Genomic DNA, 13,413 nt, shown 5'->3' on the forward strand with positions numbered 1-13,413 from the left:
ATCCAATTTAAATCCTCAGTCTCAGTCCTAATCAAGACAAATAATACACATGATAGGCATAAATTGTACAAGTAAAGACATGATGTGAATCTAAGTCTACTCGGACATATCAAAAAATATAGTTACGTACGGACTCTCGTCACCTCGTGCATATGTAGAACCCCATAACAAGTAGCACACGACAATAATACACCTAAGGGGATAAGTTCACTCTTACAAGGTTAGAGAAGAGACTTACCTCGATTCCAAGTCCTCAATCCGGCTCTTCAACCCCACTAGAACTCCTCAAATGACGCGGAGGACTCCGAAACTAATCAAAAATCGTATAAACTAATAAATATATGCTCGAAAGTTCATAATTTAGCTATTATAGTAGTTACCCAACCCAATTTGGAAGATTCATGAAATTCACCCCCGGGCCCACGTGCCCGGATTCCGTAAATTTTTGAATATAAATGTTACCCATGACTTCCCGAACTCAAATATATAATTTATTCCAATTTCCACCACCAAATCCATGATCAAATCCCACTTTTACTTAAACCATAGATTTTTCACAAAATCCCACAAGTTTCACTAATTTTCCATGTTTAATATACCTATAATCCACGTATTTAACTTAAAATGGATGGAGTTTACTTACCTTGTAATGTTGATGAGAATCCCCCTCAAAAGTGCTCTCAAAGTCACCCAAGACCAAGTGAAAGTGTGGGAAAAATAGCCTAAGTCCCGAATTAAATACACTCACTGCCCAACGATTGTCGCACCTGCGGCCACTCGACCACATCTGCGATTGCGCAGGTATGGCCCAAAGATCGCATCTGCGAATAGCCCCCGCCTCCAGCATTTTTGCTTTTGCGGACAAGGAATCGCTTCTGCGAGTCTGCTTTTGTGGCTTTTCTCCGCTCCTGCGCGCACGCATCTGCGGACCAAGTCTGCTTCTACGCCCCCAGGCCCCCTTGGCCATCTCCGCATCTGCGACCTCATAGGTGCGAATATTCCTCGCACCTACATTCCTAGGCCATCTCCACAGACCTCACACCTGCGACGACCCCACCACACCTGCGTAACCGCACCTGCGGCCACACCCTCCGCAGGTGCGATGACACCAGACTTCAGCAGCAACAACAACTCTCCAAGTCCAAGTTCTAATCCGTTTTTAATTCGAATCTCACCCGAGGCCCCGGGACCCCGTCAGAGTATACCAACAAGTTACAAAATACATAACGGACCTACTCGAGGCCCAAAATCACATCAAACAACATCGATTCTATGAAACACAATCAATTCAAGCTTATTGAAACTATGAACATCCGACTTCCAAAACCTCTGCTGAATCATACCAAAACAACTCCGATTGATCTCAAATTTTGCTCACAAGTCATAAATGACATAACAGACCTATTCCAACTTCCGGAATCAAAATCCGATCCCGATATCAATAAAGTCAACTCCCGGTCAAACTTCTTATCCTTTCAAACCTTTAACTTTCCAACTTTCGCCAATTCAAGCCAAAATGACCTACGGGCCTCCAAATCAATATCCGGACATGATCCTAAGTCCAAAATCATCATACGAACCTAATGGAACCTTCAAATCTCGGTTCTGAGATCGTTTACTCAAAATGTTGACTCAAGTTAAACTTGACCACCTTAGGCCACTATTAAGGAACTAAGTGTTTTGATTTCAACCCGAAACCTTCCAAACCTAAACCAACCATCCCCCACAAGTCATAAGACAATAAAAGCACATACGGGGAATCTTAATTAGGAGAACAAGGATCTAGAAAGCATAACAACCGGTCGGGTCATTACAAAGTATGCATGTCAAATGAATAATATCATGGTGGTATCCCAGGTTCCCTCACTCTCAATATACTAAAGTTGTCTACCTCAAATGCCCACTTCGTCATATACACCCAATCACTCAGCATTGTATGGGTGCCTGACATCAATGCCCCTCACCAAAGCACATGTGTATATATATCATTGTGCATGCGCTCACTGTTGTATGTCAAACTCTAGAGGGGCGGATCCTACCCAAGCGCTAATCAAAAGCCATAATGGCATGCTGCGGTATGCAACCCGATCCACAACAACAACAACAACAACAACAACAACAACAACAACAACAATAATAATAATAATAATAATAATAATAATAATAATAATAATAATAATAATAATAATAATAATAATAATAATAATAATAATAATAATAATCAAGCCAGTATGGCCTGCTGTGGCATGCAACCCGATCTACAACAACACCCTGAACACGACTCTAAGGCCCACCTCAGTCATCAACCTCTCAAGTCTCAAGGGCTCACAATCTCATACCACTCATCCCAACAACTCCACATATGGAAAAAACAATGATAACACGTAGTGTAATAATAAATGATGAATAAAGATTGAGATATGATATACAAATGAAGAACTATGACTGAGTGTACAATTACAATTAAATCAGATAACTCAAGACAAAAGAAATAGCCTCATTAGGTCTCAATTGAATAAGCACATATAAACATGATTTCTAACATGAATCACAGCTCAAGCAATCAAACAAGTAGGGAAAAATACAGATATATCAGGATATGATAGCAGAACAAGTCTGGTACTAGTCTAAAAGTCAACTTGAATCATGATTACCCCGGTGTACGCCCACACATCCGTCACCTCAACACATCACAAATAACAAGGTTCCCAGGGGTAATTACCCTCAATTCCAAGTTTAGAAATGTTACTTACCTTGTTCAAGCCAAATCAAATACCGAGCAAGCCAAACAATACTCTAAAAAATGCTATCCCGAGCGAATCATCCTCCAAACGGCTTGCAACTAGCCAAAAGCAACTCAAAAATATTAAATAATGCCAAAGAGAACAAACCCAAACGATAAAGGTCGAATATTTAAGCAATTACTCAAAGTCAACCAAAAAGTCAACCCCGAGCTCGCACCTTAGAACCCGATAAAATTTATAAACTCCTACAATTCATTCAATTACGAGTCCCACCATATTAATTTCACTCAAATTCGACTCCGAATCGATGTTCAAATCTCAAATATTCACTTTAGAACGATTTAGACAAAAAATTTCCAATTTCTCTTCTAAAATCGGCAATCAAATTCTAAAATCGAAGATGGAATTATAGAATATAATCAAAATCGAGTGAAAAATATATATCCCAATTCATGTGGTGAAAATCACATCCAAAATCACCCAAATCCGAACTCCATAACTCAAAATGTGATAAAATGACCAAAGCCTTCGAAATAGAGTATTTTATACACTGCTCCAAGGGTCCACTTCGTAAACGTGGAAAAGCCTCGCGTTCGCGAAGCACAAACTCGCTGCCCACATAAAACATGCTTCGCATTCGCGTCACATACCTCGCGAATGCAATAATAACATCACGGGCGCGATGAACAATTCCACCAACTCCCAGCTCCTCAACGCGAACGCAACACCACGTCGCGAACACAGTGCCCCATTCCTATCAAAGCTACACGAACGCGATCATCCAGTCGTGAACGCGAAGAAGAAAATCAGCCAGCCCCATAAAATACTTCGCGACCGCGGCCTCATCTTCGCGATCATGAAGAAGAACTGAAACAACATAAATCAACTTAACACCAACAATGCATGCAACTCCGAAAATTGGTCCGAAACCACCCCGAAACTCACCCGAGCCCCTCGGGATCCCGTCCGAACATACCAACAAGTCCCAAAACATAGCACGAACCTACTCGAGGCCTCAAATTGCACATAACAATATCAAAACCACGAATCACACCTCAAATCAAACTTAATGAACTTTTGAACGTTCAACTTTCAAAACTCGTGCCGAACCATATCAAATCAACTCAGAATGACCTCAAATTTTGCACGCACGTTTTAAATAACATAGTAAACCTATTCCAACTCCCGGAACAATAATCCGAACCTGATATGATCAAAGTTAACTCCCAGTCAAACTTATGAACCTTCCATACTTCCAAATTGCCAACTTTTGCCAATTATGGCCAAAACTTTCTTGAAACATCCAAATATAAATATGGTCATACGTCCGAGTCCAAAATCACCATCTGGACCTAATGGAACCATCAAAACTCTAATCCGGGATCAAATACACAAAAGTCAAACTTGGTCAACTGTTCTAACTTCAAGCTTCTAAAATGAGAATCATTCTTCCAAATCAATCCTGAATCACCTGAAAACAAAAACCGACGATTCACACAAGTCATAATACATCATATGAAGCTACCCATATCTTGAACCACCGAACGGAATGCAAATATTCAAAACGATCGGTCGAGTCGTTACAATTATGCATGGACTATACATATATTATATATTTACCGGTTATTTTTAGTTTAAGTGTTTGGGTGGATGACTATTTAGCTTAATTCTTCTCAAATGAAAAGGGAAATGAAAGTTAAAAAAGTACCAAAATTATGCTGTGATTCATTGGGCTACCACATAGATGAAGTCCAACTGGCTCAACTGAACAAAAAGCCCATCTCTCTACATTGGATTCCCAAAGCGCGTGTGTGTGGAGGGAAACCCAAAATTCACTTTTAAATTCAATCTAAAAACCAATTAATATTAACCAAACTGAAATTCTTTTTCAGAGACTGCCGAATATGGCGCCATGTAATATATGTAGCCATCTCTTTTTCCCTTCCTCTACTTTCTTCTCCCTAGAATAAAAGTTTGAAAAGGAACAAAATTGTGCTGGCATTTGTGTAGAAAAATGACACTAGGTGCCATTTTTAATAGTGCTATTAAAACATAGACACAATTTATAATGTATTTAAACTTTAGCTACTTTACTGTCTCCTCCTCTAGAATTTTGTTCAAATTTATTCAATTTAAAAGCAAACACATGTTTTAGATTATAAATCATATATTTCAGCTTTTAATGCAATGAACCAAATAAGTCATGAGTATTAAATAGTTTAAAATTATTAATCTCAGCATGTAATCTCAACATAATTTTGTGGACAAAGTTTTTGATTTCGCTATAAATAATCTTGAGATTTGTTATACTACAGATTTGGTACTATTTCTATACCATATTTAGTGTAAAATAATAATTCCGGGATAAATAATCAAATGGCAAAGATTTCTTTCTCCCATGTCATTAAAGAAGTCAAGTGGTAAAAGTAAAAATAAAAGTTTAACCAAATTTATCTAGTGTAACGTAAGACCAAACACATGTTTTATGTCATACACGGTATATTCCGTTATCAATTTAATCTCAATGAACAAACATCTATCAAAAATATATATTCACTAAATAATTATGTAATTGTTAATTTTCATGTAATAATTCCCAGATTATAATTATAGAATAATTTGTTCACAAACTAAAGGACCCCGTTTTTTTAATACATGTATTTTTGTATATCCATATTCTATCAGGCAAATAAATATTTATTATAGATTCTTGCATAATTTAATGTCCATAGATTTTAATGCAAGGGTAAAATAAACAAAAATCCTTACTTAGAGGACGAAAAAATAATTAAAGAGGCATCTGAAAATGTGGGTGGGATTTTCCAAAGCGGGTGTGTGTGGAGGGAAACCCAAAATTCACTTTTTGAAACTCAATCTGAAAAAACAATTAACCAAAAATTTTCCCCGACAACCCCACTAAGCAACAATTTCCAAATCTTAAAACTCAAAAACCGTATGCCAGCGCCCAAACTCAAAATTTTTCCAAAAACATTCCGCTGAATATGGCGCCATATAAATATACACCCCCATCTCTCTTTCCCTTCCTCAACTTTCACTTCGTTCTCGCTACACACTTCTCTGCATCACTTCACTCTGTGTGTGTGTGTGTGTGAGAAAGAGAGAGAGTAGGAAGATATGGCAGACCAAGAAAATTGTGTTAGAGTGACTCGATTAGCCAAGAAAAGAGCAGCAGAAGCAATGGTTCAGCACCTGCAACAGCCCAACAAGAAGAGAGTGGTGTTGGGTGAGATTCGGAATTTGTCCAATCAGATTCAGATGTTTGATTCTGAGCCTCTTAAGCCCAAATGTAATAAGCAGACTACTAAGAGGAAGGTGAAAAGGTCTGTTAGTGTGAAAGAGAGAGAATTTAGGGAGGAGGATGTTGATTCTAAATTGGATGATGATCCCCAGATGTGCAGTGCTTATGTTTCTGATATATATGAGTATCTTCATCAAATGGAGGTTAGTTGAGTTTCTTTTTTCATTAGATTTGAAATATAGCTGTAAAGATGTTGATTTCTAATACTACTACTCGTTTAGTTTCTAAAAATTTGATTTTTGTTTCAAACAAGAGTCTTATCATTCTTTTAATAATGTTGGAAGTACTATATTTTGCTCTATCAGGTAAAGTTTATTTAATTGGTCTTTGTTAATAGAGCTTGATTTTTCTTATGGCTGATTTCCGAATGAACACGCTAAAGATTGGATTTAGGCAATTGAAGTTAGGTTGATATCATTGGCTGAAAATCTGGAATTTTAAGCTATCTGAGATTGTTTGGTGTTTGTATGCATATCATAATGTTGTTGGGATTTAGACAAATTGTGTGAATTCAAATTAGATCTATATTTTGATGTAGCAACTAAAGGCTATATAATTGGTCTTTCTTTGATACATCTTGATTTTTCTAATGGTAACATTAAAGATCGAATGTTTGGTAACTTGGTTGTGGTTAATATCATTGAATTATCGAATCTTGATTTTCCATCCATTTAAACGCCTTCATGTTTGTGTGCAGTAGTGTAATGTTACTGACATTGGATTTTTGGGATTTTGACTAACTCTGTCTTTTCACAAATCAGATTGAGAAAAAGAGAAGACCATTGTCTGATTACCTTGAGAAAGTTCAGAAGGATGTAACTGCAAACATGAGAGGGGTTTTAGTGGATTGGCTAGTGGAAGTTGCAGAGGAATACAAGCTTCTTTCAGACACTTTATATCTCGCTGTAGCCTACATCGACAGATACTTATCGATAAAGGTCATCCCTAGACAAAGACTTCAGCTATTGGGTGTTTCTTCAATGCTCATTGCCTCGTAAGTTTCATAGCCAAGATTTGATTTTATTCATCTGATAATGTGTGTAATTTTGCTTATGAATCTAATATAATCTGTTGCTTATGATCAGGAAGTATGAGGAGATTAAGCCTCCACGTGTTGAGGATTTTTGTTACATTACAGACAATACATATACAAAGAAAGATGTGGTAAAGATGGAGGCTGATGTGCTACAATCCCTTAAATTTGAAATGGGCAATCCTACAACCAAAACATTTCTCAGAAGATTTACTAGGGTTGCTCAAGAAGATTGTAAAGTAAGCGCACAAATATAACATGAATATTATGATGTATAATTCAACTGTGTTTCTGTTAAGTGGTTGCTTATCTTATTTTTTTCTGCTTTTTTCAGAACTCCAATTTGAAGTTAGAGTTCCTGGGGTGTTACCTAGCAGAGTTAAGTTTATTGGATTACAACTGTGTGAAGTTCTTACCTTCTTTGGTAGCAGCTGCTGTGATATTCCTTTCAAGATTCACATTGCAGCCAAAGTTACATCCTTGGGTGAGAATCTTGTTTCAATGTTCGCTTAGTTTTAGTTCATTGATAAATGGAAGTGTTGAATTAACTCTATCCATTTTTTAGAGTGTGGACCTCGAACAAAACTCGGGATATAGAGCAGCAGATCTAAAGGAATGTGTTCTTATCATACATGACTTGCAATTAAGTAGAAGAGGAGGCTCTTTGGTAGCTGCGAGGAACAAATACAAGCAACATAAGGTATCAATCCGTGTTTGTTAATTGATAATTTTGTTGTAAACATCTTAGTTCATTAGTCTAATGTGAACTGTATGATTTTCTTGTAACAGTTCAAATATGTGTCAACATTGTCTTCTCCTCTGGAAATACCAGATTCATTCTTTGAAGATACAAGACAATGATTACTTGGGCATATGCTAGGGAATTGGAAGCATTCTTGGATCGTTAAGTTGGAAAGCTGGTTCAATGCTGCTTGATGCTTCCAAATTTAAAAGAAGCCTTCTTAAGTTTGTTGAATAGATCTTTTTGTACTATTTTATTTGGAGTTCTTCTTATAACTTCCTATAATGTAAAATAATGAATTATATTTTTGTAATCAATTTCTTTTTAATTGGCTATTGTTGACTTAACTAAGATCTTATTATTTTTAGTGTTTAAAAAAAAATTCAACTGATGTAATGATTATAAAAAAATATTAAAATTATACTTTAAGCAATATACCTTCAGTGTTTGCTTCAGCTATATTTCGGTTGTATTTATAATTAAGGATAATTTCAATGAAGCGGAGGGAGTAGTTTTCTTGTCTGTGTATACCTTCAGTGTTTGCTTCAGCTATATTTAGGTTGTATTTATAATTAAGGATAATTTCACGGACCTTCCTCCAGATTTTGCTCCATCACACTCACTTCTCTTATGGTTTATGATATTTCGCATCTCACTTATTTTAATTTTCTAGTAACCATTCTTTAAACCTATTTATTACTAATATAAATAAAGTACCATTTGACAAATTTGCCATTTTTTAAAATCAATCCCCTTTTAACAATTTAAGAATAACAACTTAATTTCCTTAGCTAAATCTATGAAATCCAAATGCAGGTTGCTACCAATTACTTTAAATGCTGCCGAAAAGGTATTTACAGCTAACCAAAACGTCTTTGGTGATTTATAGACTGGTTGGCCAAGTTGGAAAAATTTGTTTATTTTGAGAAGTGCTTTTCGAAAAAGTACTTTTGGAAAGAAGCAATTTGTGTTTGGCTAATCAATTTGAAAAATACTTTTGAGCAATAATTTGTGTTTGACCAAGTTTTTCAAAAAGTACTTTTAAATATCAAATTATGAATAAGGACATGAAAAGATTTACTTAATAGTTAATATTATATGAATAAATAAATAATCTCAAATATTTATTATTAAAGATAATAATTAAGTTTTTTCATTTTATTTAAGTAAAACATGAAAATAAAATTAAAAATACTTTAATTATTTCAAGATGATTTAAATATATATATAAAGAATATTTAACAAATATAAAAGCATTCATTCCAAATATCACCATTTATTAGAAAGTTATCCTAAAAATATAAAGAAATATTAATACATTAGAAGGGTTCAATAATATAATCTCTAATTATAAGTATTAAGTTTAAAATAAGCAATGTTATTTTACTATATACCATATTTTGCTAAGGGTATTTTTGGTTAAAAAAAAGTCAAAACGCTTCTGCTTTTGCTTTTGAGAAGAAATTATTTTTTTCTTCTTTTTTAAAACTGATTCTGCTTTTTCTCAAAAATATTTTTTTTCCTCAAAACAATTTGACCAAACACCTCAAGTTAAAAAAAATATATTTTTTGAGCACTTTTGGGATGAGGAGAAGCTTGGCCAAATAGGCTACTAATCCGCTTGATTCCTACAGCCCAGAAACACCTTTCAAGTTTTTTTTCAATGGCATTTTCATAGTTATTGCAAACTTAAGGGCCGTTTAAATTATTGGCGGTCGATAGGAGACCGACGCCGCTTTAAGTTGCGGCTACAGTTTTTCTATGGGTAGGAGTGTCTTTCCAAAAATCTTTTGAATTTGCTTCGACGCCATGGCTGACCGACCCTGAGAGATCCTCATATGTTATGTAATTTCAGAATAAGAGGACTAATTAGTATGAAGCTCAACGTAAATTTGATCGAAGATCAAAGGTTGCACATCAAAATATCTCCTATGAAACACTTTTTTGTAATTCCTTTTCTCAAATACAACAAAAGTAGTTTTCCAGCTTTAAGGTGTCAACATGTATTTGTTAAATTTTTCTCAAGTTTCCATTAATGAATAATATCCATTGATCGTAAGTAGTTTTGTTTTTAGGTTGGGGTTACTGTCAAATTGATTTACTTTACTACGATGCTTAATGATACTCCGAAGCTAAATATACATGTGTTCATTATGTATTACTCCTTCCGTTCAGTTTTACTTGTCAAGTATTCTAAAAATTTATCACTTTTAGCACATTAAAACAAAATATTTTTTTTTTCTGTTATACCCACAATATTAATTACTCATTTCAAATTATTTTCTCAAATTTATTAAATATATGTATCAATTAATATGAGTATCATGATAAATTATGTATTTCATTTATTATTTTTTAATGGACGTGCAAAGTCCATAATAGACAAGTAAAAATGAATACCGGGAGTAAAACATAAACCTTTTAAACTCAAGTATAGGTCATTGGAAAAGCAAATATCCTCGCTTCAAAATGTTATTAATTAGAACATCTATGCATTTGCTTATGCAACACACTTAGCACATTATTGTTTAGTTTTTGTTTGGAGCTAATTCTTGAGTCCAAAAGAGTTGGGTGTAAATTGATACATTTGGTTGAATAAATTTTTTTCCTTGTATCTTTTCTTTTCCATTTCTATTTGCTTGTTTGGTAGGTAAACCTCTTCTTTTTTTTTTTTTTGCAAAATACATAGTTTACTCATTAAACTTGCACCGAAATCCCTGTTACACACTTTTTTTCCACGAGAAATATTTTACACACCCAATCTTTCAAAAGTGTATCTAAGACACACTTATTCAGTGTTTGACCACTTTTTTCCAGCAAGTGTATTCACGTATAAATAATAACGTAACACGTGTTATTAACTTTAAAAGAAAAATTAAATTTTCAATTATATTCATCTTCTTCATCTTTCCCAAGCCGTACCACCATGGCTGCCCCCTCCCAAGTGAGTACTTCTGCACCAATATCAACCATGAAACCTTTATTTTTAGTTTCGGTTTTTAGAATATTAGGATGACATTGAATTTCTATCATCATTACCGATTAAATATTTTTCCAAACTTTCTCGTATTTGTATCGTCCCTCTTTCAGATTGACCTAATTGATAATATAATTGAGTACCAAAATTACTTACACCAACAACAATAAGACCAGAAAAGAACCAAAAATTTTCAACCCATCAATGGATGAAATGGAAGAAACTCTACAGACCCAGTTCTCACGACACACATACGAAGAACTCCATGAATTTTTTTTTCAGATTTGGCCACCCACGAAGCACACCTGTGACGCCGTCATTCAGCGATTCCCCATGTTGAATGTGAAACTCTGATTATTTTTATCCTTCTTTAAATCTTGGCAAAAATATTTGGTGGTATGGTGGTAGAAGAAGGTGATAATGCAATAATTGGAAAAAGATGGAAAAGACTTGGTAGAATTTTATCTAAAAACGAAAGAAAATGATTTAGAAAAATGATAAAATGAAAGGATGGACAACTAGCGTCAAAATGAGCATTTAGACACAAAATTTTAATTGTCCACTCGCCTCTCATGTGTGTAAAACACGCGAGTGACACGTAATAAAAAATGTGTGTCTTAGACATAGTTTTGAAAGGTTGAGTGTGTAAAAACATTTTCGTATGGGTAAACTATGTATTTTGCCTTTTTTTTGATAAACAAGATATATATATATATATATATATATATATATATATATATATATATATATATATAGAGAGAGAGAGAGAGAGAGAGAGAGAGAGAGAGAGAGAGAGAGAGAGAGAGAGATTAGGGAATAAAGTTTACACCATTACCTATGTCCGTATGGACATTTCCTACTTGGCTATTACAAAGCTTAGATATGTCACGTAGGACATTTTGATTTCCTACCGCTGCAAGCTTGGTGCATGCATCCTTACTAAGATATTTAACTAGATAAACAGTTCCTTCATGATCTGAAGTCAAAGCAGTAGTTACAAAAAGAGGAGGATAATACATAATCTTAAGATCCCTGCCATTAGCCTCCTGTAAAGCCCTTCTAGCCAGCTTGTGAGCAGGCCTATTAGCTTCCCTGAAATTGTGATGGACTGTTTGAAGCTTCGCCTGGAGCATTAATGACCTGCAATCATGAATAATACTGTTAAATATTGTGTTTCCTTGGTCTATGCAATTTATGACATCGGTTGAATCAGTTTCCACTTCTATGGGGGAATATCCTTGTTCATGAGTAATACGCAGACCTTCTTTTAGAGCCATCAGCTCAGTATGCAGGGTGATAAACCAGTGTTTGAGCCTTGAAAGCCAAGTATCCAGTGGCCCAAGCTGTCCCTGAAGAGGCCAGCGAAGCCGCAGAGGGATGTGTTTTCCTTATAGGAGCCATCAATATTGGGTTTGATACATCCACGTGATGGCTTGAGCCATGTAACAGTGATAAGGACCTTTTTTTAGGAATGTATTCCTTCTCTGTAAGGAGCTTGTATTCCTCAGCTTGTTTGTAGATATTTTTTAAGTAAAGCTTGTAGGCAGTGTTGTCAAACATATTATTATTTCTGTTGATCCAAATGTTCCCAATAGCAAACGGAAAAATATCCTTCCAGCTAATAATATTGTTTCTTAGGTTAAAATTATGATTGCGAATATTGGTGATCCAGTTGTTATTATTATCCCAGGTATGAGTGTCAAGACCTAAGAGGAGCCAAAATTCCCTAACAGTTGTGCACTCAAGAAAGATATGTTTGATGGTTTCGTTGTTTAATTTGCATATCGTGCAAACAGGATCAATATTCATGCCAATGTGATTTAAGTAGTCTCTAGAAGGCAGTCTCTCACGGTAGCATTTCCAGACTAAGAATTTAATTTTATTTGGGCAATTTAGGTCCCAAATACAACTAAAGTCTTTATCTGAAGGAGAGTGGCTATTGATTAATTTGTAACAAGATTTGGTAGTAAACAAACCATTTGTATTTAGCGAGAGTGTCACATGTGTTTGGGCTCGGTGTAATAACATTTACTTTGTTTGTCAAAGTTAGGGGAAGGATCATAGATAGTTGGGACACGTCCCATTTATTCTTAATCAAGATATTCTTAATGTGAGATTATCATTTTTTTGAGTTAGAGGCTCATTTATATACTGGCGTAAGGGGAGGTAGGGGATTGTAAATTCATTGACTATTCCAAACACTAAGTCTTGAGGAATTATAGGGAAACCAATGATTCATTTGTTGAAAATATTCCAACCTTGGATAATGCTATTCCAACCTTGGATTGTAATGACCCGACATCTCGTTTTGATATAGCGCGTCGTTCGATGGTTTGAGGCCTTGAGTAGATTCACTTCATGTATTATGACTTGTACATATAGCCGGATTTAAATTTCGAGAAGTTCGGAGTTGATTTGGAAGGAAAATTCTCAATTCGGAAGTCTTAAGTTGAAAGAGTTGGCCAAGGTTTGAACTTTGAGTAAACAGCCTCAGAATTGGGATTTGAAGGTTCCAATAGGTTCATGTGATGATTTTGGACTTGGGCGTATGCTCGGGTTAAGTATCGAATGGTCTGGGAGCATTTTGGTGCTTATTGT

General features: G+C 35.1%; 1 protein-coding gene across 1 annotated transcript; it reads left to right on the forward strand.

Annotated features, from left to right (window-relative positions):
• Nucleotides 1-5,718: 5,718 nt before the first annotated feature.
• LOC104118392 (putative cyclin-A3-1) lies at nucleotides 5,719-8,189 on the forward strand. The gene is made up of 6 exons (XM_009629623.4): nucleotides 5,719-6,206; nucleotides 6,825-7,057; nucleotides 7,149-7,335; nucleotides 7,431-7,580; nucleotides 7,662-7,796; nucleotides 7,886-8,189. The coding sequence occupies exons 1-6, from the start codon at nucleotides 5,880-5,882 to the stop codon at nucleotides 7,955-7,957; spliced, it is 1,104 nt and encodes a 367-aa protein (XP_009627918.1). The 5' UTR covers nucleotides 5,719-5,879; the 3' UTR covers nucleotides 7,958-8,189.
• The last annotated feature ends 5,224 nt before the right edge of the window (nucleotides 8,190-13,413 follow it).

This window comes from Nicotiana tomentosiformis, chromosome 12, assembly GCF_000390325.3.
Source record: "Nicotiana tomentosiformis chromosome 12, ASM39032v3, whole genome shotgun sequence".
NCBI lineage: Eukaryota > Viridiplantae > Streptophyta > Magnoliopsida > Solanales > Solanaceae > Nicotiana > Nicotiana tomentosiformis.